Raw genomic sequence first — 26,356 nt, forward strand, 5'->3', positions numbered from 1 at the left:
GTAGGAAGGCTACCCGGGGCATTTCATCACAGGAGCTAGGGCAGGGGCTTTCAGGTGAGGAGCAGGATGGGGCCTCTGGGGGTGTGACTGCCTGGGACATAGCCACAGATGTTACCTTTCTCTCATTTCTAGCCTCCATTTTTGCACTGGGGCCAAAACAGGGTTAAGGTTTGTGAATTCAGGCTGGAGACAGCAAGGACAGCACAGGTATCTGGGAATACTAAGAATAGGTAAGAAATAAGTCCTATTAGGTGAACATAAATTCTTAAGCCCCATCATCTAGAACTGCCATTTGTACATATGAAGCCCTGCAACTACCAGGGTTAAATCTGCAAGGATTAGTACTGGAAGTTTTAGATTGTAACATTAGAGATTTTTATTTCTTAATTCCCAAATATGTCCCAGAAACCTTTGCTAGGTACTAGAATTTTATAATGCCTACAGTATGATCTTGACTTCCAAGGATCTCATGACTTACTTGCATTAATATTTCACAAATTTTCTAGATTGTAATAATCACCAGAGGCACTTGTCAAACCATATAGATTCACTGGCCCTTTGGCAAACAAAATCCCTTGGGGGAAGGGCCTGTGAATCACATTTAATAAGTAGTTCATGCAATACTTCTCCTCAAGAACCTCCAAAGCATTAATCTATGTAATATTGACACTGGGCCCCCAGTATTTAGTCTAGAATGGGGTTATTTCATGCAAATGGTGGCTATGTAAACAAAATAAAAGTGATACACTTTAAGAAATTAAATTCATCTCTCTGTTATTTTTTTAAGTACTTAGTCTTCATTAAGAATGTAAGGATTCTGCCAGGCATTGTTTGGTTCATGCATGTAATGCTACTCTGAGGTTCACAGTTTGAAGCCAGCCTGTGCAGGAAAGTCCATACGACTCTCTTCTCCAATGAATCACACACACAAAAGCCAGAAGTGGAGCGGTGGCTCCTGAGTTTCAGCACCAGGATTGGCACACAAAAATACCTAAGAATCCTGTTTAATGTCACCTGAAGCAGTTGGTCCTCCGTTATCTATAAGGTTCCAAGACAACAAATGATAATAAAGTTCATCTGGACCGTTGCTTTCTGACATAGGCACCAAGGAAAATGTAAGGCATGCTCTTTTTATTTCCCTTAAGTCATGAAGGCTTTCCTCTTATACTCCAAATTTTTCAAGTTTTTTTTTTTCATTAGCCATGTTCTTCATTGTTGGAAAGACATCTTCCACATACTTCTTGAATCTTGATTTTCAAAATCAAGTTCTAAAACTTAGTTTTTCCATATAACAGTGCTCATCAACTCCTTTCTTGGGACCTTCCTTAGATGCATTTTGCCTTTCTTGAGAAATTATTCAGAATATTGCTGTTTCATGAAGGATTTTATTTAAAACAAAGCATAGTTTGTTTTGTCTCAGTATTGATAGTCTGCTTTATAATGCTCATAATTTTGGGGGTATCAGTACCCTGAGCCTCAGTGACTCCTATATCAATATCCTGAGCAAACTTCTTAGTTATATTACTGGCTCCTTCTTTAATCAAATATAGATTAATGGCATTCCTTGAATACCTTCGGCTGTTTTTCTGTAAACCTGTGCAATATTATCCACTCCCAAAGTTTCACTTACTATGTTAGTGTTTTTCATATTTGTATTTCAGTACAAGATCTCTCTTCTAAGTTTCAGACACATTTTTTTATAATGCTTATTTGACATCTATCTTCAGGCAGTATTCCAAGCACTTTTAACTCAACTGTCACTAATTGAATTTGTTACCTACCATATCCCCTAATCAAACTAAAATCTTAAGAAATCATCCATGGCTTCATCATTATAGTGACGTTAATCCTGCTTTTTAGTTAAATCTCAGGTCACTGTTCTTTTCATCCTGAGTGCAAGACACCATTGTCTCTTGTTCTGTAGATTTGTCCTGCCTTTCTCCCTATGTCTGATCATAATGAATTCTGCATACTTTATCTTGTAGTAATCTATTTAAAATGTGCATTAATTATTCTTCCTTCTGCCTAGCATGAATGTGGCACAGAAGGTCTTAACTTGATCTGGTGTCTGTCCATTTCTATAGCCTCATCTAGGGGCCTTCTCTTGTTAACTTACATTTCAAGCTTAAGGGTCCTTTTGTCGTACTGTTGCCACACCCCATAGATACTCATTCATCCCTCAAGTCTCACTTTAAATATTATTTCCTCAGCCTTTTTCTTGGCACTACAATCCATCTAGATCTAAATTCAGTCCACCTGTTACCTTAACCATGAGCTTCATATAATCCATCACCCTTACTTTTTCATTGTCTATCTTTGTTCTCCCTAGTAAACTCCATAAGGACATAAAGATTGGTTAGTTCACTGTTTACATTTTTCCATTATCATAAGTGGATGGAGGAAAATCTTCCTAAATATGACTTGGATTTTCTTTAGACAAGTTAATTTTCATTTATCTACATTCAGAATCATCTTCTAGTCATTTCTTCTAGTCATAAAGATATGTATCTAGCCATAAAGATACATATTTTCTTATAGGTAAATATCTTGGACTAGAATTCTTAAGATGGAACTTAGTTCTGCAAACCTGAAATTTTTTCTATATGCTAATCCTTACAGATCATTTCTGAAAATACTGGTCCTCTTCTAGATTAATGAACTGAAAAGACTTACAGTGCCCAAGAATTACCTTTTTTTCTGTCAGAGCCACTTCTTGGTAACAAGAAACAAACACAAAAAAGCCTAAGCCCTGTGATGATCAGTGTTTGATGATGAATGATATTTTAATAGCTCCATGTGCATTTTTATTTTTCTTTTGTTCACTCCCTCGACACTTTCACTTTTTTTTAAATCCTTTCCTTTATTGTCTTTCCTTTTCTTTTCCCTTTGTTTTCTTTCTTGTCTTCTTAGCACCAACCTCTGTGGGCATTATTGAGCAAACCTGGTGATAAGAATCAGAGAGAATGAAAATACTACATCCTGAGATAGTTGGTATTTGACTACTATTAAAATTTAAAAATTAATTAGTAATAATATGAACAGATAATTCTATTTCACAAAAAAGTGTTGTTTCCTATAGTTTTGTTTAGAAGTTTCACTATTCCTAAAGGTAATTATTCCAAAAGGTATTATTTGGCAGATTAAAAAAAAAAAGTTAAATGATTTAGGACACAGCATGTGACAGTGAAGAGTATTTGTAAAGTTCTAATAATAATATAAGTTGCCTTTTTCTATTTATGTTTAGGAGGACCTAGAATTAGAAAATGGCCTTCTTTGTTAGCAGTAAATAGAAAAAAACTATTTCATTCAGTAAAGCAAAGACTAGCAGGTAGAGAAACTGGCAGTAATGGAATAGTTTTCTGGTGTACTTCATAAATACACTATATAACAGTCCTTCATAACAGTTTTTTTGTGGCTATAATTTTAAAGGCAAATTTATATTCTCATTCTCTGAGATCTCTTTTCCTAATATTTAAGTTATAAACTAGACACCAATTAGTTTAATTTTAGATTATTATCTTTTTCCTCTTGCCCTTTTAAATTAGGGGGACTACAGGCCATTGCAGAATTATTGCAAGTGGACTGTGAGATGTATGGGCTTACTAATGACCACTACAGTATTACTTTAAGACGATATGCTGGAATGGCTTTGACAAACTTGACTTTTGGAGATGTAGCCAACAAGGTATGTTTTATTTTCTTTTGTTTTGTTTTCATAAAATCTAGTTGTTGGGTTGGAGACATGGCTCCGGTGATAGAATGCCAGCAAATGAGCACAAGTAGATCTATTTCTGAAGAGAGCTCAAGTATTCCAGGTGCTATGGCTCATGCCTGTAATACTACTCAGAGTGGCTGAGATCTGAGGATCAAGGTTTGAAGCTAACCTGGGCAGGAAAGTCTGTGAGACTCTTATCTCAAATTAAGCACCACAAAAGCCACAACTGAAGCTGTGTCTCAAGTGGTAGAACATTTAACATTGAGCAAATAAATTCGGAGACAACACCCAGGACCTGAGTTCAAGTCCCAGGACTTGACACATATACACACACTAAATGATAGTTCAGGTATGAGTTTCTTTACTTTCAAACTACTTTTTAAAACAAATGATGCAAAAACTACTAGATGCTTTTTATTTTTGTCACCCTTCTCTGAGTAAACAACGGCTAATAAAAACCTGTACTTCACATTCACTGCATATCCTTACTAATTTGGTTGTCCTGTGCCTCAACAAAGGCAAAAGCACATCCACGGGTATAGTATGATCAGAAATTTATGAAATTGTATTACCAACACTTCCTAGAAATAAAACCAAAACTCTAAAAATGCTGATAATAAGCAAGTGTTACATATGAACTGATTCCATTCAGATAAAAGACTTTAAAACTGTTTGCTTAACATTTCTCTTTATTTTCCAGTTTGTCAAGGAAAGAAAGTAGCAATTAGGATGCTTCTCTCTTTCATTTAGATAATTTTGTTCTGGATCTTTTATAGGTAAAATATTAGTTATGATTGAGGTTTAGTAGCCAAAACTGAAGCATGGCTTCAGATTACCCTATTGGTGACATTGTTCTCCATCCAATTTTATAGGCTACTCTCTGCTCCATGAAAGGCTGCATGAGAGCACTTGTGGCCCAACTGAAATCTGAAAGTGAAGACTTACAGCAGGTACTACCTAGAATTTCATGTGTTTTTCTTTGATATTAACTAGTTTATGTCCTGATTTATATTAATCTGTAGTTTAGTAAATGTTTAAAGTATAATTCTCTTAACAATAGAGAAATAATTATATTGGAATAATTCCATTTGGCACTTTAGAGAAATTTCTTTAGTACAGAGAGAACATTCCTCTTAGGATTGTAATTATTCAATCACGTTTATTGTACAAATAATGAATTTCCCTGTGACATTTCCATACATGCTATTATGCTTTGATATAAGTGAAGCATTCCTTAACCAAAATCCAAAATGCTCCAACATCTGATTTTTTGTCCTTTTTAAAAATTGTCATTATATAGGCTATATAATGAGAAGTTACATAAGTCAGGTAATGAGTACATTTCTTTTGGGACAATGTTACCCCTTCCTTTGCTCCCTCACAGTTTTTCTCTCCTGTCCCCACATACAAGTTAACATCTGAAATATTGAGGGTCAGTATAAGGCCACAGTGAAAAATTCAGTACCATGAAACTTGATTTCATGCACAATTTAGAAACATATAAAGTTACTTTCAGGTTATGTGTGTAGGGTGCATATGAAGCAAATACATGATGTATTTTTTAACCATATGTATTTTGATTCAGATCTTATGCAAGAGTGTGGTATGTGTGTATTAGTAAAACACAAAAGCAAAAAAATGTAAAACGCAGCATGTTAGATACGGTTTATTTAACCTGTAATATACTTTTTTTTACCTCTAGCATTAGAAACAAAAAAGATAACTGATACCATTTTATATTCAGACTATTCTAAAAATTTATTTGCAGGTTGTTGCAAGTGTTTTGAGAAATTTGTCTTGGAGAGCAGATGTAAATAGTAAGAAGACATTGCGAGAAGTTGGAAGTGTGAAAGCATTAATGGAATGTGCTTTGGAAGTTAAAAAGGTACCTTTGAAAAAATTTAATATCGTACTCTGAATTCATGTTCAGTTACTTTTTATTTCCTTCTTTCACTCAGTAGAGTTCCTAATCTCTGACCTTATCTCACCAGTGCATTTTTTAGGTCTAGATTTACAAGGTAGCAATCAGGAAAGATTTTAAGAGTCAGAATTTCTCACCCTCAGCATTGGAAACATTTTGTACCAGATAATGCCTTGCTTTAGGCTGACCTGAGCCTTGGTAAGCTATTTAGAAACATTCTTAACCTTTGTCCTCTGACTCTTAGTGCACCTTCCTCCAAGTTGTGACCCAATTAAAAATGTTTCCAGATATTGCCACAGGTCCCCCAGGAGGGAGAAGGGATTAAAAAGAAATTCCTGATTGAAAAATCATTAGTATAAGTATTATATACGAATTCTCCAACTCTCAATCCCCTAAAGTTTTCTAAGTTTCTTGATAATTTTATCAAGAGTTGTGGAGACCCAAGAGTGAAAAATCTCCAAATAATAATGCTTATAGAAAGTTGATTATCTGGGCTGGGAAGGTGGCTCAGTGGTAGAGCTCTTGCCTTGCATGCATGAGACCCTGGGTTCGATTCCTCATCACCACATAAGCAAAAAGAAAAAAGCCGGAAGTGGCGCTGTGGCTCAAGTGGTAGAGCGCTAGTCTTGAGCTGAAGAGCTGAGAGACAGCATCCAGGCCCAGAGTTCAGGTCCCATGACTAGACCCAAAAAAGAAAGAAAGAAAGTTGATTATCTATTTCAGAAATTTGGCTATTTGTTTTTAGGTAAACTTAAAGGCCAGGCACACGTGGCTCATGCCTATAATCCTTGCTACTCAAGAGTCTGAGATCTACCAGCCCAGGCAGACAAATTCTTAAGACTCTTACCTGTAATTAAACCAGTAAAAGCCAAAACTAGTGATGTAGCTCAAGTGGTATTGTCATGCTGCAAATTAACTAGTGAACCATCTTAACATAATTTATTCTGTTCTTTATTCCATTTCAGATTTAGGGATTTCTTTGGAGAAAGGGGTTATTTTTGTTGGTGCTGGTGGTGTGTGTGTTTTGGTGATATTACTGGAGCTTGAACTAAGTACCTCCAGCTCTCACTCAGCTTTTTAGTCAGTTACACCTCCAGTTTTGTTGTTGTTGTTATTGTTGTTTTGGGGTTTTTGCTGGCTAGTTGGAAAAGGAGTCTTGAGGGTTTTTCTTCCTGGGCTGGCTATGAACTATAATCTTCAGATCTCAGCTTCCTAATAAGTAGGATTATAGGTATGAGCCACTGGCACCAGGCTCAAATAGAACTTTTGAAATAACAATAAAAAGCTGGATACCTGTGGCTCAGGCCTGTAATCTTAGCTTCTCTGGAAGCAAGATCAAGGTTCAAAGCCAGCCCAGGTATATAAATCCCAGAGACCCTTATCTCCAGTTAACCAGTAGAGAGAACCAGAATTGTGGTGTGGCTCAAATGGTCAAACATAATATTTGAGTAAAAAAGCCAAGCAGGAGCCAGAGGCCCTGAGTTCAAGCCCTAGTACCAGCATAAAACAATTAAAATAACAATAATACCAGAGTTGTTCTGCCAATTGCAATTGAGTTCATTCTGTTTTCAGTATGCTTGACTATCCCACATTTACCACAGTCACAATGTAATTAAAACTGAGTTCTTACCTTTCTCACATCTTAATTGTTGAAAACATTTCCTTTCTGCCACTCTTAAATTTCTCTGACAAAGTATTGTCAGCCTTTTTTGTTTTTTGCAGTACTGTATTTGAACTCAGGGCTGTGTGCTTGTTTGGCTGTCATTCTACCTCTTCAGCTACAACTCCAGACCAGCTTTTTAGTGATTATTTTGAAGATGTAGTCTCCAAGACTTTTCTGCCTAGGTTGGCTTTAAACAGCAGTCCTCTGGATCTCAGCCTAGGCTCATGCCTATAATAATAGCTCACTATTTCTTAATGAGGTCAATAAAGTATTGAGCTGTTTGTTGAGTTAGGCCAGAAGTGTTTGTTGTGGCATTCAAAGCCTACTTTTGACACTGCTGAACTTAATTTCTACTGTTGGCCTAGCATGATCTTTCTTCTCCTTTTGTGTCTTTTCTGTCCATCAGTCCTCCCTTGCTGATCCCTATTCCCATGCCTTTTCTTGTTCTGCTTTCTCTGCTAAGAGCCACTGTCTTCTCTTATTTCTGAGTGTACAGGACTTATCCTCCCATGAAATGTTTGACTTAATTAAGCAAATTCAGACTGGAGTGATCTTTATATGCTAAGCAGACATTCTACCACTGAGACATACCTCCTACCCATGCAATAACAACAATAGATTCCCTTGTTATTTTATCTGGAGGAGTGCCTCTACTTACAATAAGAACAGTATACCTTTTAGGTTTTTGTTTTCTTTTGTTTTGTTGTTGTGCTACTGGGATTTAAGCTCAGCCTTGCCTTGGTAGTGCTTTACACTTGAGTTACATCCCCAGCCCTTTCTGCTTTCATTATTTTTCAGATAAGATCTCACTTTTTTTTTTTTTTTTTAATTGGTCGTGGGGCTTGAACTCTGAGCCTGGGCACTGTCCTTCAGCTCTTTACCTTAAGGCAAGCAATCTACCACTTGAGCCACAGCGCCACTTCCGGTTTTCTGGTGGTTTATTGGAGATGAGAGTCTCACAGACTCCTGCATGGGCTGGCTTTGAACCACAATTCTCAGATCTCAGCCTCCTGAGTTGCTAAGATTATAGGCGTGAGCCACCAACACCTGGCTTAAGAGTACATTTCTTTTTTTTTTTTTTTGTCAGTCATGGGGCCTGAACTCGGCCTGGGTGCTGTCCCTCAGCTCAAAGCTCAAGGCTAGCACTCTATCACTTGAGCCACAATGCCACTTTGGCTTTTTCTGCTTATGTGGTGCTGAGGAATCGAACCCAGGGCCTCATGCATGCAAGGCAAGCACTCTACCACTGAGCTACCTTCCCAGCCTGGTCTTACATTTTTTTGCCCAGACCAGCCTGGATCATGGTCTTTCTGCTTAACACCTCCCACATAGCTGGGATGACAGGCATGTATCTTCATGCCCATCTTTTTTGTTGAGACGAGATATTGCTAACTTTTTTGCCTGGACTGCCCTGGAACCTCAATCCTCCTGATAGCTGCCTTCAAGAGGATGGGATTACAGATATAAGCCATAGCACTAAGCACATAAAATAGATTTCTAATACATGTTTTTTGATTATGTAGCAAAAACAAGAACTGACATACAAATGATGGCAAATTGAAACCAAATATCTCCAATTGTTTATCAGAATGTTTCGATGGTAATGTAGCTTTTTGTAATTATTTTGTTTCTTTGAAAATTTTAAGAATTTATACTTTTACCAATACCCTTTCTACTTCTCAGAAGTTACTTTTTAATCAACTTTTAAAATATATATATATTCCATTTTAATATAGGTAGAATATTATAAATTTTTTCTTAATACTTCATACTTTTTCAATCTTTCCATATCTGTATGTGTGATATATAAAAGTTGAGTATCCATTTATCCTGAGAATGTGATCTTTTCATAATGTACATCTTTTCTGTTTAATATTTTTAGAAAGAATAAAGAATTTATATCATCTAAATACTTAGGATGAAGATCTTTGTTTAATATATTGTGCTCATTTTATAGAGACATAACTGGCTTAAATTCCATTCAGCATTTTATGAAAGTTTTTCTAAATGAGAAGTTTTTAACTTACCATTGAGCAATCAGTAGTGAAGGAAAGAATAGGGGAAATAATTTATCCAATAAAAGTAAATGTAGTAGAAGTTACCAGCAATAAATTCTAACTCTTAAGTAGAATTTGACAATACTCTGTTTCTTAATAGGAATCCACCCTCAAAAGCGTCTTGAGTGCCTTATGGAATTTGTCAGCACATTGCACTGAAAATAAAGCTGATATATGCGCTGTAGATGGTGCACTTGCATTTTTGGTTGGCACTCTCACTTACCGGAGCCAGACAAATACTTTAGCCATTATTGAAAGTGGAGGTGGGATATTACGGAATGTGTCCAGCCTGATAGCTACAAATGAAGACCACAGGTATATTCAGAGTCTTATATTACTTTTAAATGAATTAGTATAGAATTCATTTCCTTCAAAAGACCTCATCACAAATAGTATTTTGTGTAATTACAGATATTCTAAACCAAAATATCAATACAGTGAAAAGATAGTGACTCCTCCTTTAACTCATTAGTTTGTTCCTTCTAATAAAGTTCATAGCATCTTAAAGGAATCTGGAAGTAAATGATAGTTGAGAGGAATGATGCATATTAGAGGAAAAATAAAATTTACAAATGTTAGAAAAAAATCCTTATCTATTTATTAGTGTAATATAAAAGAATATGGGGCTTATTTTAAAAATAAGGCCAAAACCAAGAGCATGATTCAGCAAGTAAAAGTTCACATGTTTCTAATGGTGTCTTTTTTTTTGGAGGGGGGTGACGGGGGGGGGGTGCCTGTCCTGGGACTTGAACTCAGGGCTTAGGCTCTATCCCTGAACTTTCTGGTATACAGCTTCACTTCTAGCTTTCTTGTAGAAAGTAGTTAGGATTACAAGTATGAGCCACCAGCACCCACCTTCGAGTGGTGTCTTAATATCAATAATTATACTATACCAGGCACCAGTGGCTCGAGCCTAGCTACTCAGGAAGCTGAGATCTGAGGATCACGGTTCAAAGCCAGCCTGTGCAGAAAGGTCCCTCAGACTCTTATTTCCAATAAACCACCAGAAAACCAGAAGTGGAACTATGGCTCAAATGGTAGAGCACTAGCCTTGAGCTGAAAAGCTGAGGGACAGCTCCCACACCCAGAGTTTAAGCCCAGTGCCTGACAAAAAAAATTATATTATTTAACTACCAGCCATTCATTAGGCTACTAGATCTGTGAAACCTAAGAGATCACTTCAGATTCAGGACACAAAAAATTTAGGGATCTTTTACAGCTTAATTTTTGTTTAACTTTTCCAGTATTACTCCATGTTGTTCTTCAAAAGAATGTGAGATTCTTTTAGCAAAAGAGCCTAGAAGGATATAAACATATTTTTTCTTCAAGCTTTTGATGCACAGAGTATAGCTTGATATCCCTTTCAAAGAAGACTCCTTAAACTCACAAAATCTTCAGTTGACTACTAGTCTACTAAGAGAAAACTGCCATATTAAAATTTACTGTTTATTCTTTAACTAGAGCATTATATGCTGTCATTGAATGTCAGGTTGTTCACATTAAACAACACTGTAGCAGCTATTTCAAGTCCCAGAGTCCATTATATTGATTGCCAGTCTTTGTATTTATATGTTTTAAATGTTTCAAACACCTTTCAGTTATATATTTTAAAGTAGTGACTACACATACAATCTGTCAGAGAACACAGAGGTAGCAACATCACAGAATCAATCCAGAAACACAGAGACCACTGTAGAAAATAAGTTTGGTAATCTAGGGACATACATTTGACTACATAAAGATCAGTCAGTTCTGTCCAGCTTTTCCAAGAAAGCTCAGTTGTTGATATTGTGGCATATATCTATAGATTAAATTACCATAAAGTCTTAAAACTTACTCAGTTTTAAGATTGCATAATATTTGGTACTTAAATTAGAAAAATGTCACTGTGCAAATAGAGTACATGTATCTTCTCAAAAAAAAATATTTTAAGCTATTGAATCAGAGTAAGACATATAGAATAGATTAAAAGAATAATATTTCTACTCACTTGCTATGACAGATAAATACTTTAAATGGGGAAGTTATAACTGGTACAGTTTCATTGTCCCTGTTATTTTTATAATCTTTAGAACTATAATATTTTTGTCCTTTTGTTACCTTAAACTTTTTTAGCTTAATTCTGAGATTTCTTGTTTTTATTTCAGGCAAATCCTAAGAGAGAACAATTGCCTACAAACCTTATTACAGCACTTAAAATCTCACAGCTTGACAATAGTCAGTAATGCTTGTGGAACTTTGTGGAATCTCTCAGCAAGAAATCCTAAAGACCAAGAATCATTATGGGATATGGGAGCAGTTAGCATGCTCAAGAATCTCATTCATTCAAAGCACAAAATGATTGCTATGGGAAGTGCTGCAGCTTTAAGGAATCTCATGGCAAACAGACCTGCAAAGTATAAGGATGCCAATATTATGTCTCCTGGTTCAAGCTTGCCATCTCTTCATGTTAGGAAACAAAAAGCCCTAGAAGCAGAATTAGATGCTCAGCATTTATCTGAAACTTTTGACAATATTGACAATTTAAGTCCCAAGGCATCTCATCGTAGTAAGCAGAGACACAAACAAAGTCTTTATGGTGACTATGTTTTTGATGCCAATCGACATGACGACAATAGATCAGACAATTTTAATACTGGAAACATGACTGTTCTTTCACCATATTTGAATACTACAGTATTGCCTAGCTCTTCTTCTAGGGGAAACTTAGATAGTTCTCGTTCTGAAAAAGATAGAAGTTTGGAGAGAGAACGAGGAATTGGCCTAAGCACGTATCATCCAGCAACAGAAAATCCAGGAACCTCTTCAAAGCGAAGTTTGCAGATCTCTACCACTGCAGCCCAGATTGCCAAAGTCATGGAAGAAGTATCAGCCATTCATACCACCCAGGAAGACAGAAGTTCTGGCTCTACTACAGAATTACATTGTGTGACAGATGAAAGGAATGCAATAAGAAGAAGCTCTGCTGCCCACACACACTCAAATGCATACAATTTCACTAAAGCAGAAAATTCAAATAGGACATGCTCTATGCCTTATGCCAAACTAGAATATAAGAGATCTTCAAATGATAGTTTAAATAGTGTTAGTAGTAGCGATGGTTATGGTAAGAGAGGCCAAATGAAACCTTCAATTGAATCCTATTCTGAAGATGATGAAAGCAAATTTTGCAGTTATGGTCAATATCCAGCTGACCTAGCCCATAAAATACATAGTGCAAATCATATGGATGATAATGATGGAGAACTGGATACACCAATAAATTACAGTCTTAAATATTCAGATGAGCAATTGAACTCTGGAAGGCAAAGCCCTTCACAGAATGAAAGATGGGCAAGACCCAAACACATAATAGAAGACGAAATAAAACAAAGTGAACAAAGACAATCAAGAAGTCAAAATACCACTTACCCTGTATATCCTGAGAGCACTGATGAGAAGCACCTCAAGTTCCAACCACACTTTGGACAGCAGGAATGTGTTTCTCCATATAGGTCAAGACCAACAAACAGTTCCGAAACAAATCGAGTTGGTTCTACTCATGGAATTAATCAAAATGTTAACCAGTCTTTGTGTCAGGAAGATGACTATGAAGATGATAAACCTACCAACTATAGTGAACGTTACTCTGAAGAAGAACAGCATGAAGAAGAAGAGAGACCAACAAATTATAGTATAAAATACAATGAGGAAAAACATCACGTAGATCAACCTATTGATTATAGTTTAAAGTATGCTACAGACATGTCTTCCTCACAGAAACAATCATTTTCATTTTCAAAGAGTTCAACTGCACAAAGCACTAAAACAGAACATATCTCTTCAAGCACAGAGAATACATCATCCACACCTTCATCTAATGCCAAGAGACAAAATCAGCTGCATCCAAGTTCAGCACAAAGTAGAAGTGGTCAGACTCAAAAAGCTACCACTTGCAAAGTTCCTTCTATCAACCAAGAAACAATACAGACTTACTGTGTAGAAGACACCCCAATATGTTTTTCAAGGTGTAGTTCATTATCATCATTGTCATCAGCTGAAGATGAAATAGGATGTGGCCAGACAACACAGGAAGGAGATTCTACTAATAAGCTGCAAATAGCAGAAATAAAAGAGAACAGTGTGACTAGATCCACTGAAGATCCTGTAAGTGAAGTCCCAACAGTGTCACAGCATGTTAGAACCAAATCCAGTAGACTACAGGCTTCTGGTTTGTCCACAGAATCAGCAAGGCACAAAGCTGTGGAATTGTCTTCAGGAGCCAAATCTCCCTCTAAAAGTGGCGCTCAGACACCCAAAAGTCCACCAGAGCACTATGTTCAGGAGACTCCACTCATGTTTAGCAGATGTACTTCTGTCAGCTCACTTGATAGTTTTGAGAGTCGTTCCATTGCCAGCTCTGTTCAAAGTGAGCCATGTAGTGGAATGGTAAGTGGTATTATAAGCCCTAGTGACCTTCCAGATAGTCCTGGACAAACCATGCCACCAAGCAGAAGCAAAACTCCACCACCACCTCCTCAGACAGTTCAAACCAAACGAGAAGTACCAAAAAATAAAGTACCCACTGCTGAAAAGAGAGAGAGTGCACCTAAACAAGCCACTGTAAATGCAGCTGTTCAGAGAGTCCAGGTTCTTCCAGATGCTGATACTTTGCTACATTTTGCTACAGAAAGCACCCCAGATGGATTTTCTTGTTCATCTAGCCTAAGTGCTCTGAGCCTCGATGAGCCATTTATACAGAAAGATGTGGAGTTAAGAATAATGCCTCCAGTTCAGGAAAATGATAATGGGAATGAAACAGAACCAGAACAGCCTGAAGAATCAAATGAAAACCAAGAAAAAGAGAAAGAAGAAAAGCCTACTGATTCTGAAAAAGATCTGTTAGATGAATCAGATGATGACGATATTGAAATATTAGAAGAATGTATTATTTCTGCCATGCCAACAAAGTCATCACGCAAAGCCAAAAAGCTTGCCCAGACTGCTTCAAAATTACCTCCACCTGTAGCAAGGAAACCAAGCCAGCTGCCTGTGTACAAACTTCTGCCATCACAGAACAGGTTACAGGTACAAAAACATGTTAGTTTCACACCAGGAGATGATATGCCACGGGTATATTGTGTAGAAGGGACACCTATAAACTTTTCCACAGCTACATCTCTAAGTGATCTAACAATAGAATCACCTCCAAATGAACTGGTTGCTACAGAGGAGGTCCGAGCAGGGGCCCAGCCAAGTGAATTTGAAAAACGAGATACCATTCCTACAGAAGGCAGAAGTACAGATGAGATCCAAAGAGGAAAAGCATCATCCGTAACTGTGCCTAACTTGGATGACAATAAAACAGAGGAAGGTGATATTCTTGCAGAATGCATTAGTTCTGCAATGCCCAAAGGAAAAAGTCACAAGCCTTTCCGAGTGAAAAAGATAATGGACCAGGTCCAACAAGCATCTATGTCTTCATCTGGAACTAATAAAAATCAAGTGGATAGTAAGAAAAAGAAACCTACTTCACCAGTAAAACCCATGCCACAAAATACTGAAACTAGAACACATGCAAGGAAGAATACAGACTCACAAAATAACTTAAATGCTGAACGAACTTTCACAGACAACAAAGATTCAAAGAAACAGAACTTAAAAAATAATCCCAAGGACTTCAGTGATAAACTACCAAATAATGAAGATCGAGTCAGAGGAAGTTTTACTTTTGATTCACCTCACCATTACACCCCTATTGAAGGAACTCCTTACTGTTTTTCACGAAATGATTCTTTGAGTTCCCTAGACTTTGATGATGATGATGTTGATCTTTCCAGAGAAAAGGCTGAGTTAAGAAAAGCAAAAGAAAGTAAAGATTCAGATGCTAAAGTTACTAGTCATACAGAACTAACCTCAAACCAGCAATCAGCTAATAAGTCACAAGCTGTTACAAAACATACAGTAAATCGAGGTCAGTCTAAACCTGTACTGCAGAAGCAACCTACCTTTCCCCATTCATCCAAAGACATACCAGATAGAGGAGCAGCGACCGATGAAAAATTACAGAATTTTGCTATTGAAAATACTCCCGTTTGCTTTTCTCGTAATTCATCTCTAAGTTCTCTTAGTGACATTGACCAAGAAAACAACAACAACAAAGAAAATGAACCTGTCAAAGAGACTGAGTCTCCTGACTCACAGAGAGAACCAAGTAAACCTCAGGCATCAGGTTATGCGCCTAAATCATTTCATGTGGAAGATACCCCCGTTTGTTTCTCAAGAAACAGTTCTCTCAGCTCTCTTAGTATTGATTCTGAAGATGATCTTTTGCAAGAATGTATAAGTTCTGCAATGCCAAAAAAGAAAAGGCCTTCAAGGCTGAAGGGTGATAATGAGAAACATAGTCCCAGAAATATGGGTGGCATATTAGCCGAAGATTTGACACTTGATTTGAAAGATATACAGAGACCAGATTCAGAACATGGTTTATCCCCTGATTCAGAAAATTTTGATTGGAAAGCTATTCAGGAAGGTGCAAATTCCATAGTGAGTAGTTTACACCAAGCTGCTGCTGCTGCATGCTTATCTAGACAAGCTTCATCTGACTCTGATTCCATTCTTTCTCTAAAATCAGGAATTTCTTTGGGATCACCTTTTCATCTTACACCCGATCAAGAAGAAAAGCCTTTTACAAGTAATAAAGGCCCACGAATTCTCAAACCTGGGGAGAAAAGCACATTGGAAACCAAAAAGATGGAATCTGAAAATAAAGGAATCAAAGGAGGAAAAAAAGTTTATAAAAGTTTAATTACTGGAAAAGTTCGGTCAAATTCAGAAATTTCAAGCCAAATGAAACAGCCCCTTCAAACAAACATGCCTTCAATCTCTAGAGGTAGAACAATGATTCATATTCCAGGAGTTCGAAATAGCTCCTCAAGTACAAGTCCTGTTTCTAAAAAAGGCCCACCCCTTAAAACTCCAGCCTCCAAAAGCCCCAGTGAAGGTCAGACAGCTACCACATCTCCTAGAGGAGCCAAGCCATCAGTGAAATCAGAATTGAGCCCTATTACCAGGCAGACTTCTCAAATTGGTGGGTCAAATAAAGGACCTTCTAGATCAGGATCTAGAGATTCTACTCCTTCGAGACCTACCCAGCAACCATTAAGTAGACCTTTGCAGTCACCAGGGCGAAGCTCAATTTCCCCAGGTAGAAATGGAATAAGTCCTCCTAATAAATTATCTCAGCTTCCCAGGACATCATCCCCTAGTACCTCATCTACTAAGTCCTCAGGTTCTGGGAAAATGTCCTATACATCCCCAGGCAGACAGATGAGCCAACAAAACCTTACCAAACAAACAGGATTATCCAAGAATGCTAGTAGTATCCCAAGAAGTGAGTCTGCTTCTAAAGGACTAAATCAAATGAATACTAGTAATGGGTCTAATAAAAAGGTAGAGCTTTCCAGAATGTCTTCAACTAAGTCAAGTGGAAGTGAATCTGACAGATCGGAAAGACCTGCATTGGTACGCCAGTCTACTTTCATCAAAGAAGCTCCAAGCCCAACCCTAAGGAGAAAATTGGAGGAATCTGCCTCATTTGAATCTCTTTCACCATCTTCCAGACCAGATTCTCCCACTAGGTCCCAGGCACAAACACCAGTTTTAAGTCCTTCCCTTCCTGATATGTCTCTGGCCACCCATTCCCCTGTTCAGTCTGGTGGATGGCGAAAACTCCCACCTAATCTTAGTCCCACTATAGAGTATAATGATGGTAGACCAGCAAAGCGACATGATATAGCACGCTCTCATTCTGAAAGTCCTTCCAGACTTCCAATCAATAGGTCAGGAACCTGGAAGCGGGAGCACAGCAAACATTCATCATCCCTTCCTCGAGTAAGCACCTGGAGAAGAACTGGAAGTTCATCTTCTATTCTTTCTGCTTCATCAGAGTCCAGTGAGAAAGCCAAAAGTGAAGATGAAAAACATGTCAACTCTATTTTAGGAACCAAACAGACAAAAGAAAACCAAGTAACCACAAAAGGAACATGGAGAAAAATAAAAGAAAATGAAATTTCTCCCACAAGTACTTCTCAGACCACTTCCTCAGGTGCTACAAATGGTGCTGAATCAAAGACTCTTATTTATCAAATGGCACCTGCTGTTTCTAAAACAGAGGATGTTTGGGTGAGGATTGAGGACTGTCCCATTAACAATCCTAGATCTGGGAGATCTCCCACTGGTAATACTCCTCCAGTGATTGACAGTGTTTCTGAAAAGGGAAATGGTAAAGATTCTAAAGATAATCAGGGAAAACAAAATGTGAGTAATGGCACTGCTCCTGTGCACACCCTGGGTTTGGAAAGCCGCCTGAACTCCTTCATTCAGGTAGATGCCCCAGACCAAAAGGGAATAGAGACAAAACCGGGACAAAATAATTCCGTCCCTGCAGCCGAGACGAGTGAAAGTTCTATAGCCGAACGCACTCCATTCAGTTCAAGCAGCTCCAGCAAACACAGTTCACCTAGTGGAACTGTAGCTGCCAGAGTGACACCTTTTAATTACAACCCAAGCCCTAGGAAAAGCAGCGCAGATAGCACTTCAGCCCGGCCATCTCAAATTCCAACGCCAGTGAATAATAACACAAAGAAGCGAGATTCAAAAACTGACAGTGCAGAATCCAGTGGAACTCAAAGTCCTAAGCGCCATTCCGGATCTTACCTTGTGACATCTGTTTAAAAGACTGGAAGGACAAAACTTTAAAAAAAAATGTGTTAATTAAAATTGCATATAGAAATTTTGTTTCAAATGAAACTTTAAAAGATTGAAAAGTTTTGTAAATAGGTTTGATTCTTGTTAGAGGGGTTTTGTTCTGGAAGCCATATTTGATAGTACATTTTGTCTTCACTGATCATATTTTGGGAGGCACTCTTGATAGTTAGGGGGAAAATGGTAAAGCCAAGTATATTTGTACAGTATGTTTTACATGTATTTAAGTAGCATCCATCCCATAATCTTTTATCACTTGTCTTAAAATAATGAACACTACAAATAGAAATATGATATATTGCTGTTATCAATCATTTCTAGATTATAAACTAAACTTACATCAGGGAGAAATTGGTATTTATGCAAAAATAAATGTTTTAGTCCTTGTGATTCCATCTAACATTATAATTAATCATGTGACTGTGAAATTCACAGTAATATGGTTCCCGATGAATAAGTTTACCCAGCCTGCTTTGCTTTGCTGCATGAGTGAAACTGGTGGTTCAATTTCAGAAGTAATGATTAACAGTTCTGTGGTCACATGATATGCATAGAGATAGCTACAGTGTAATAATTCACACTATTTTGTGCTCAAAAATGTGTTAACTGTAAAACATTGAATGAAACTATTTTACATGAACTAGATTTTATCTGAAAGTAGGTAGAATTTTTGCTATGCTGTAACTGTCGTATATTCTGGTATTTGAGGCGAGATGGCTGCTCTTTTATTAATGAGACATGGATTGTGTCTCAACAGAAACTAAGTGAACATTTCAGAATAAATTATTGCTGTATGTAAACTGTTAGTGAAATTGGTATTTGTTTGAAGGGTTTTATTTCACATTTGTATTATTAGCAAAAGGGCCTATTTTAAAAGCTTACATACTTTTTTCCTTCAGATTCTATGCATTAAGAGTAAAATTCCTAACCAGGCAACAGTGGCTCATGCCTATAATCCTAGCTACTCAGGCTGCTGAGATCTCTCAGTCTGAAGCCAGCCTGAGCAAGAAAGTCCATGAGATTCTTATCTCCAATTAACTACCCAAAAAGCTGGAAATGGAGCTGTGGCTCAAGTGGTAGAGCACTAGCCTTGAGCATGAAAGCTCAGGGACAGCCCCTACACCCTGAGTTCAAGCCCCAGAGCTGGCACACACAAAAAAAGCAAAACTCCTCTTACTGTAATAAACTGAAGACCATTGTCATTTAACCATTCCTGAAATTTGTTTTGATGTAATTAGCAATTCTTGGTATTCTGTATTTTTCCATATTTTTTTAACTCCACTGGAGTTCAGTCAAAACAAATGAATATAATACCAGTGTAGACTTTCTAGTGCAGGACTAGGTTTTGAACATAATAGGCTCACATAAAATATGTTATTTTCCTTAATAGTATTCTGTACTTGAAAATTTGGTTATTACAGGCACAAATGGTCTCTTCCTAGCTTTACTGTCTTATTCCTTCATCATCCTGTTGCTTTTGAGTCTGAAATGAATACCTCTATGTTAGGGCAAATTTTCTGTAACCAGTTAACGTCACTTTGCTATATTCCTAATACAGATCACATGCAACTTCAGAGGTAGGTTTAACACCATTAAAATAGCCAGAAGAATATTTTAAAATCCTTACCTGATAAGGAAAGCTTTATTTTTGGTGGCTACAACACTAGGATGCTGTGTTCAATGCCACTTCCTCATACAGCAGGGAGGAAACCTTCATGAAGGAAAATAAACTTACTAACAAAATAATATATATATTATGTATCTTCCCTGGGTTTGTCCTAAAAGATTAAAGGGTGGTGTGGAAGTAAATACACGTATTAGCTGAACAAATGAAAGCTCTATTTTTAACTATAATTTCTTGCACTCTACATTTGGAAAAGGAAAGGATTTTTAGACATATTGGAGTACTGGGAAGAGATGTGAGAGAGCAAGTACACCTATCTTGTGCCCTGGAAGTCACATCATATATTTAATTATCTACTTACCTCTAATTGTATTTATAGATGATAGGATTGTAATTTAGAGGTGATTGTAAGCTAGAACACCAGAAAATAAACTGCTCTGGTTTGAACTAAGGTAGTTTACTCCAATGCCTACCCTCTTTCTATTGTAAACTCTTCAATTTATTTATCTTTGGAATGTATCTGTATTTAAATTTTTGTCAGATTTTATCTGAAGTTGTTTATGAACAATATTGTTTAGAGTGTTCTCGAAGGCTTCAATAAGCAGGGAGACATGAATATGGGTTGTATCTGCTGTTGCCTCTGATTTTCTATTTTGAATTGTTGCATGCCAGTTTTTATAATCCACTTCAAATATTTTTATGGAAAGAGATGGAGTGTTTCAAGTTTTTAAAAATTTATTAATATTGAAAATGAAAGGAGAGTTCATTGCATATGCTAGAAGATGGAAATTCTTGTGGGCAACCCTATTAGGAGAAGGGCTAGTCTACCTTGAGAAAAAAAAGGTTGCTGGATGAGACCCTTTCATCATCAGAGATAGTGGCTCTGAATTAGTAAAGATAAGTAGATCTCAATCCTATCTTGAGAAGTTCACAGGGTGCTGCCATAACTGTGGTAGTGGGTTAAATACTCCCAATGTATGCTTCTTACAAATAACATACTAAAACCCAGTATTGGGGATAGTTAATAGTTGTGACGACTATTAAGAGGGTTGCTATTTACTTTGAACTGAAGCAAAAAAAAGCTCAAAGCAGTATTGTTTTTTTCCTCCAGCAAAGGTATGTTCAAGTCACCAAAAGTGCTTATTAAAACACTGCTGGGTCATGTACCCCATTTTGATCAAGTTGAGAGTGAGCTACAGGAATTTGCATTTCTAACAAAGTAAAGGTGATAGTTAAGGAGCCATACTTCGAGAATTACTGTCTGCAGTACCACATTGAAGCTCCAGCAGTGATTATCTTCTGCCTCAGCAAATCTGTAGTTAGACCTTTGATATCTTAGTGGGGAATAAACTGGAGAGGTGAATGAAGAAGTCATTCTGAAGATAAACCACTATTATGTTGGAAGAATCAGCGAATGTTTCCTTTGAAATGATTACTGCAAAAGACAGCCTACAACAAATAACTAATTTGGATTTGCAGTAAAATTAGAAGACTAGGAAAAGGAAATAATGGAAGGTTGGTTTGAGATACAAAGAAAATATTCAATATATTATGTGTTAATTTATTTGACATTTGTTAGTAAATGTTAAACCTTACAAATTACTAAAAGAAAATTGGGTGCAAGGGAAATAATGAGATAAGCCCTTTATGATCCAAATAGCACTATAAATACTGTCAAATTTTTCTTAGTTATATGTAAAATACTAATTTTAGGATGTGTGAAAGGATAAGTCTTGCTAAGGATGCAGCCACTACTCATGAATTCATGTAATCACAGGGTTTCTTACTACTTAGGAAAAAGCAACAAAGCTGAATGAGTGCTAGGCCTCAAGTTCAAGCTCTAGTGCTGGCTCTAGTGCTAGAAAGGAAAGAAAACAGAGTTCCAGAAAAGCTGAGTAAACTACCCAGAACTGAATAGAGCATTACAATTTACTTTAAAAAAAAAACCAACAAGTTTTTTATTTTTCCAGTTGGCTGAAAGGGAGCATATAAATTATTTTTCTCACTTTCTAATAAGTGTATTTCCCTCACATTATGCTGACTTTACTACTATGTAATGTTGAAATCTATGGACGCTGGCTCCTGTAAACCCAGATCATCTTCCTGCTGTTCTTATAACTGTGGTCTATAAAAAAATTATTCTGCTTTTTGTTAGGCCATTGATGCTTCTTTCAATTTGTATGTTCTATATGTATAATATTCTTGGTGCTAAATACACTTTCTTTCCTTTGATATTCAGGATAATTTTTTCTCTACATTTATAACTGTTCGCTTGTTTTTCTTGAAGTTACCTGATTGTTAACTTTTTTATTAAAAACTAATATAAACTAGTGAAGGTCACGTGACCATTGAATATAGCAACACCACGGAGGTAACAGCGCCAAGCATTACCTTCCCTGCCTTACTTACATTTATCTTTTGGGATGTAAATAGCTCCACTTGATTAATCACTGACCCATGTACCCAGTCTTTGCTCCTGACCATAGCTGTTTTCACTACACATGGATCTCAGTTCTAACGGAGACTCATCAGCTGGACAGTAAGGAAAGACTTGCATTGCCTGGCTTTGTGGAGAAGAGGGCATGACTACTAGTGCAGTCTGACTGCTGGAACTGGAAGTTCACATAAAGTTGGTTACTGTGGTTGATGTCAAGATGAAAGTTAAGCTAACACAAAGCCAGTGTAGAAAGAAGGGAACAGATTTAGGAGAGAAGCAAGTAGAGCAAAAGACAAGTCACTAGCTACTGAAGTCACATTAGTCCCCGCTACTTCTGAGACCTACCTCAATTCTTCCTGACTTGGGTGAGGTGGGGGAGATTTGTGATTTAACCTCAATTTGCTCCTGATTGAACTAGCAACCATATTTAGATGCATCTTAAGAGTTGTTGCAATGGTGCTGGAGACCAAACCTAGGTCCTCACATTTTTAAGCACGTTTTTTCTTTATTTCCTTCTTCTCTCTTCCTCTCTTCCTTCCGTTTCTTGCCCCCTCCCCTTCTTTGTTCTAGTACTGAGCCACACCCACAACATTTGTTTTTCAAAAATGATAATATTCTAAAACCCATAGTGGGAAGGAAGTAGTAGGTTGCCCACAAAAATAAAAGGTTTACTTCAGGTTTCTGCAATAATAAATGGCAAAGAAGACCACTAAATGAAACTACAGTATTCAGAAGGGAACAAGTTACAAAGAATTCCCCAAAACAGCCAAACAGCTCATTTATCTGACACATATCCTTGCTGGTTATTGGTGGTTCACACCTACAATCCTAGCTACAGGAGATGGAGATCCTGAGAATCTCAGTTCGAAGCAGAAAAGTCTGGAAGTGGGGCTATGGATCAAGTGGTAGACCACTAACCTTGAGCACAAAAGCTCAAGGACAGTACCTAGGCCTTGAGGTCAACTCCAGGACCAGCACACACACAAAGAGCATATCTTTTACATGAAAAGATGTTTATTTAAAGAGAATTGGGTAAGTCTAAGATCTATGTGAAGGCTAGAGAAGTAAGTCTAGGAAACTGCAACAGAAACAATACCCAGACCATGTATATGTTGAGACTATTCAATAAATACCCATGCACTAGTCCTAAATGTTTCCTCTGACACTACTGGCATATATATATATAATATATATATACACACACACACACACACACACACACACACACACATATGGCATTTGCTTCTATGCTGCTTGCTTCTGAATTGAAGTCTTGCTTGGATAGGCAATGTTGGCAGAGAATAGGTTACCTGTCTGTGTAATCTGGGGAAGCTATATATTGTCAGCTGTTTTTTCTCTAGTGAGGAGTCTATACTCAATTCTTCAGATCTTGAAGAGACATTTCAAAAGCACTGGGCAGGGCTGGGAATGTGGCTACATGGCAGAGTGCTTACCTAGCATGCATGAAGCTCTGAGTTTGATTCCTCAGTACCACATAAACAGAAAAGGCCAGAAGTGGTATTGGCTCAAGTAGTAGAGTGCTAGTTTTGAGCACAGAGAGGCTCAGGGACAGAGCCCAGGCCCTGAGTTCAAGCCCCAGGACCAGCCAAAGGGCTGGGAATGTGGTTTAGTGGTAGAGTGCTTGCCTGGCATACATGAAGCCCTGGGTTTGATTCCTCAGTAGCACATAAACAGAAAAAGGCAGAAGTGGCATTGTGGCTCAAGTGGTAGAGTGCTAGTCTTGAGCAAAAGAAGCTCAGGGACAGTGCCCAGACCCTGAGTTCAAGCCCCAGGACTGGCGATTAATAATAATAATAATATGAGTGGATAAAGCCAGTGCTGGCAGCTCACACCTATATATAATCCTAGCTACTCAGGAGGATAACATCTGAGAATCATGGTTCAAAGCAGCCCAGGCAGGAAAGTCCATGAGATTCTTATCTCCACCAGAAAACCAGAAGTGGCACTGGCTTAAAGTGGTAAAGTGCTAGCCTTGAGCAAAAGAGTTGAAACAGTGCCCAGGCCCTGAGTTCAAGCCTCATGACCAAAAAGGGGAAAAAATTAATAACAAAAGACTTAAAATGATGGAAAATAAATAAAACTTAAAACTATAATCACAGCTGCACCAGCAAATTGTAGTGGCAGATTTATGATATTCTAGAAAAATGGCATTAAACATTGTGAAAACAAAATAAACATCAGTTATAAAATCTTAGGTGCCAAATGATATAATATCAAATGAACGGGAATAGTTACAACACAAAAAAAAGAGAAATTGATCTATCTCCACAGTGCACATGAGTAATTCCAGCACTCAGGAGTTTAAGGCAAAAGTGAGAGACCATTCTGAGCTACACAGCAAAACATTGTTATATATTTACATTTATGGGAAGTAGGATGGTGAAATCGGACTTGTAATTTCAAACTCAGCTACATAGAAGTGTATAGGTAGGCATATTTAGGTCCCAGGCCAGACCAGGCAAAAAAAGTACAAGACTCTATCTGAAAAATAAGACAGAAAAAGACTGAAAATGCAGCTCAAAAAAAAAAAAATGGTACAAAATTTTAGCCAGGGATGTAACTCAGTGGTAAAGTACCTGCTTAGCCAATATAAGGTCTTGAGTTCAAATCCCAGTACTATCCTAAAATACTTTATAGAAATTTTATTAGCATAAGGCTCCAACCCTATACTTTTAAATTTGAATCCTTAATGTGTGTATGTGTACATGCACATGCGCTCCTAGGGCATGAATTAAGGGCATGGGCACTACCCTTGAGCTTTTTTTGCTCAAGGCTAGCACTCTTACCACTTGAACCATAGCTCCACTTCTGTTTTTGTTTTTGCTGGTGAATATGAAATAGTCTCACGGACATCTATAGCCATAATACCATGAAGGTGCCAATCTCATCTGATCTCAGAAGAGTCTCACCAACTAGCCCTCACATCACACAGTGATCTTAGATCACAGCCTTTCAGCCTCCCTCCCCCCTCCCCCCCAGTCATGGGGCTTGAACTCTGGGCCTAGATGCTCTCCCTCTGCTCTTCAGCTCACGGTGAGTGCTCTTCCACTTGAGCCACAGTGCCACTTCCGGTTTTCTGGTGGTTTATTGGAGATAGTCTCACGGACTTTCCTGCCCAGGCTGTCTTTGAACCATAATCCCAGCCTCAGATCTCAGCCTGAGTAGCTAGGATTACAGGCATGAGACCCTGGAACCAAGCTGAATCTTCTATCTTGAGTCTTCAATAAATATTTCCATGTGCTCTCTCTTGTTATTGCTACCCACATCACTTCCTTTCAGTATCAGAAATCAAACCTCCCTGATCATAGCATTTGAAAAATAATGTAAAGATAAGTGAGAGTATGAATCTGGCATAAAACAGCACTCAATAATGTTAGCTCCAATATCTTTGTTATTAAATCCCTTACTGTCTATGAATCAGAAAATGCAATCATCAATTTTATTATTAGCTTTTTGTTGTTGTTCCAGTCCTTAGGCTTAAACTCAGGGTCTGTCCCTGAGCTTTTGTACTCAAGGCTAGAGATCTGCCACTTGAGCCAAAGCTCCACTTTCAGCCTTTTGGGTAATTGGAGATAAGTCTCACAGACTTTCCTGCTTGGGCTGGCTTTGGATTGCAACTCTCAGATCTCAGCCTCCTGAGTAGCTAGGATTACAGGCATGAGCCACCAGTACCCAGCTTAATTATCTTTTTTGTTTCAAGTTACTTACATGTTCCTAAGAAAACAACTCGATGGTAAGTAGGCTACTACTGTATTATCAAATATAGACAACCTGCCGGGCGCTGGTGGCTCACGCCTGTAATCCTAGCTACTCAGGAGGCTGAGATCTGAGGATCGCGGTTCAAAGCCAGCCCAGGCAGGAGAGACCGTGAGACTCCTATCTCCAATAAAACCACCAGAAAACCGGAAGTGGCGCTGTAGCTCAAGTGGTAGAGCGCTCGCTTTGAGCTGAAGAGCTGAGGGACAGTGCCCAGGCCCAGAGTTCAGGCCCCCCCCCCCCCAAAAAAAGAGCTTTGAACTATTTCTTACAGTAAAAGGTGAAATTCCCATGTGGAAGATACTTGCCGATACTGAAAGAAGGCAACATCCTTAATGATATGTTGAAATAAGTTATGTAGAGATGTTAACTATTTTAAACCTCACATAATTGTGTTTTCACAACTATTATTTG

The 26,356-nt window shown here is 37.7% G+C and overlaps 1 protein-coding gene across 16 annotated transcripts in view; it reads left to right on the forward strand.

Moving 5' to 3' along the window:
- Nucleotides 1-22,003, forward strand: part of Apc (APC regulator of WNT signaling pathway) — a 101,121-nt gene extending 79,118 nt beyond the window's left edge. For 8 of the 16 annotated variants that reach the window (XM_070036047.1, XM_070036058.1, XM_070036046.1 and 5 more), the window contains 6 exons: nucleotides 1-54; nucleotides 3,546-3,685; nucleotides 4,588-4,665; nucleotides 5,484-5,600; nucleotides 9,457-9,671; nucleotides 11,504-22,003. In XM_070036047.1, the coding sequence (XP_069892148.1) occupies nucleotides 1-54; nucleotides 3,546-3,685; nucleotides 4,588-4,665; nucleotides 5,484-5,600; nucleotides 9,457-9,671; nucleotides 11,504-18,074 (7,175 nt within the window). In that variant the 3' untranslated portion in view covers nucleotides 18,075-22,003. The remainder of the gene's footprint in view (nucleotides 55-3,545; nucleotides 3,686-4,587; nucleotides 4,666-5,483; nucleotides 5,601-9,456; nucleotides 9,672-11,503) is intronic. The other 8 variants (XM_070036050.1, XM_070036049.1, XM_070036059.1 and 5 more) reach the window with 2 other exon arrangements.
- The last annotated feature ends 4,353 nt before the right edge of the window (nucleotides 22,004-26,356 follow it).

This window comes from Dipodomys merriami, unplaced genomic scaffold, assembly GCF_024711535.1.
Source record: "Dipodomys merriami isolate MVZ:Mamm:240054 unplaced genomic scaffold, mDipMer1.0.p SCAF_27, whole genome shotgun sequence".
NCBI classification, from domain to species: domain Eukaryota; kingdom Metazoa; phylum Chordata; class Mammalia; order Rodentia; family Heteromyidae; genus Dipodomys; species Dipodomys merriami.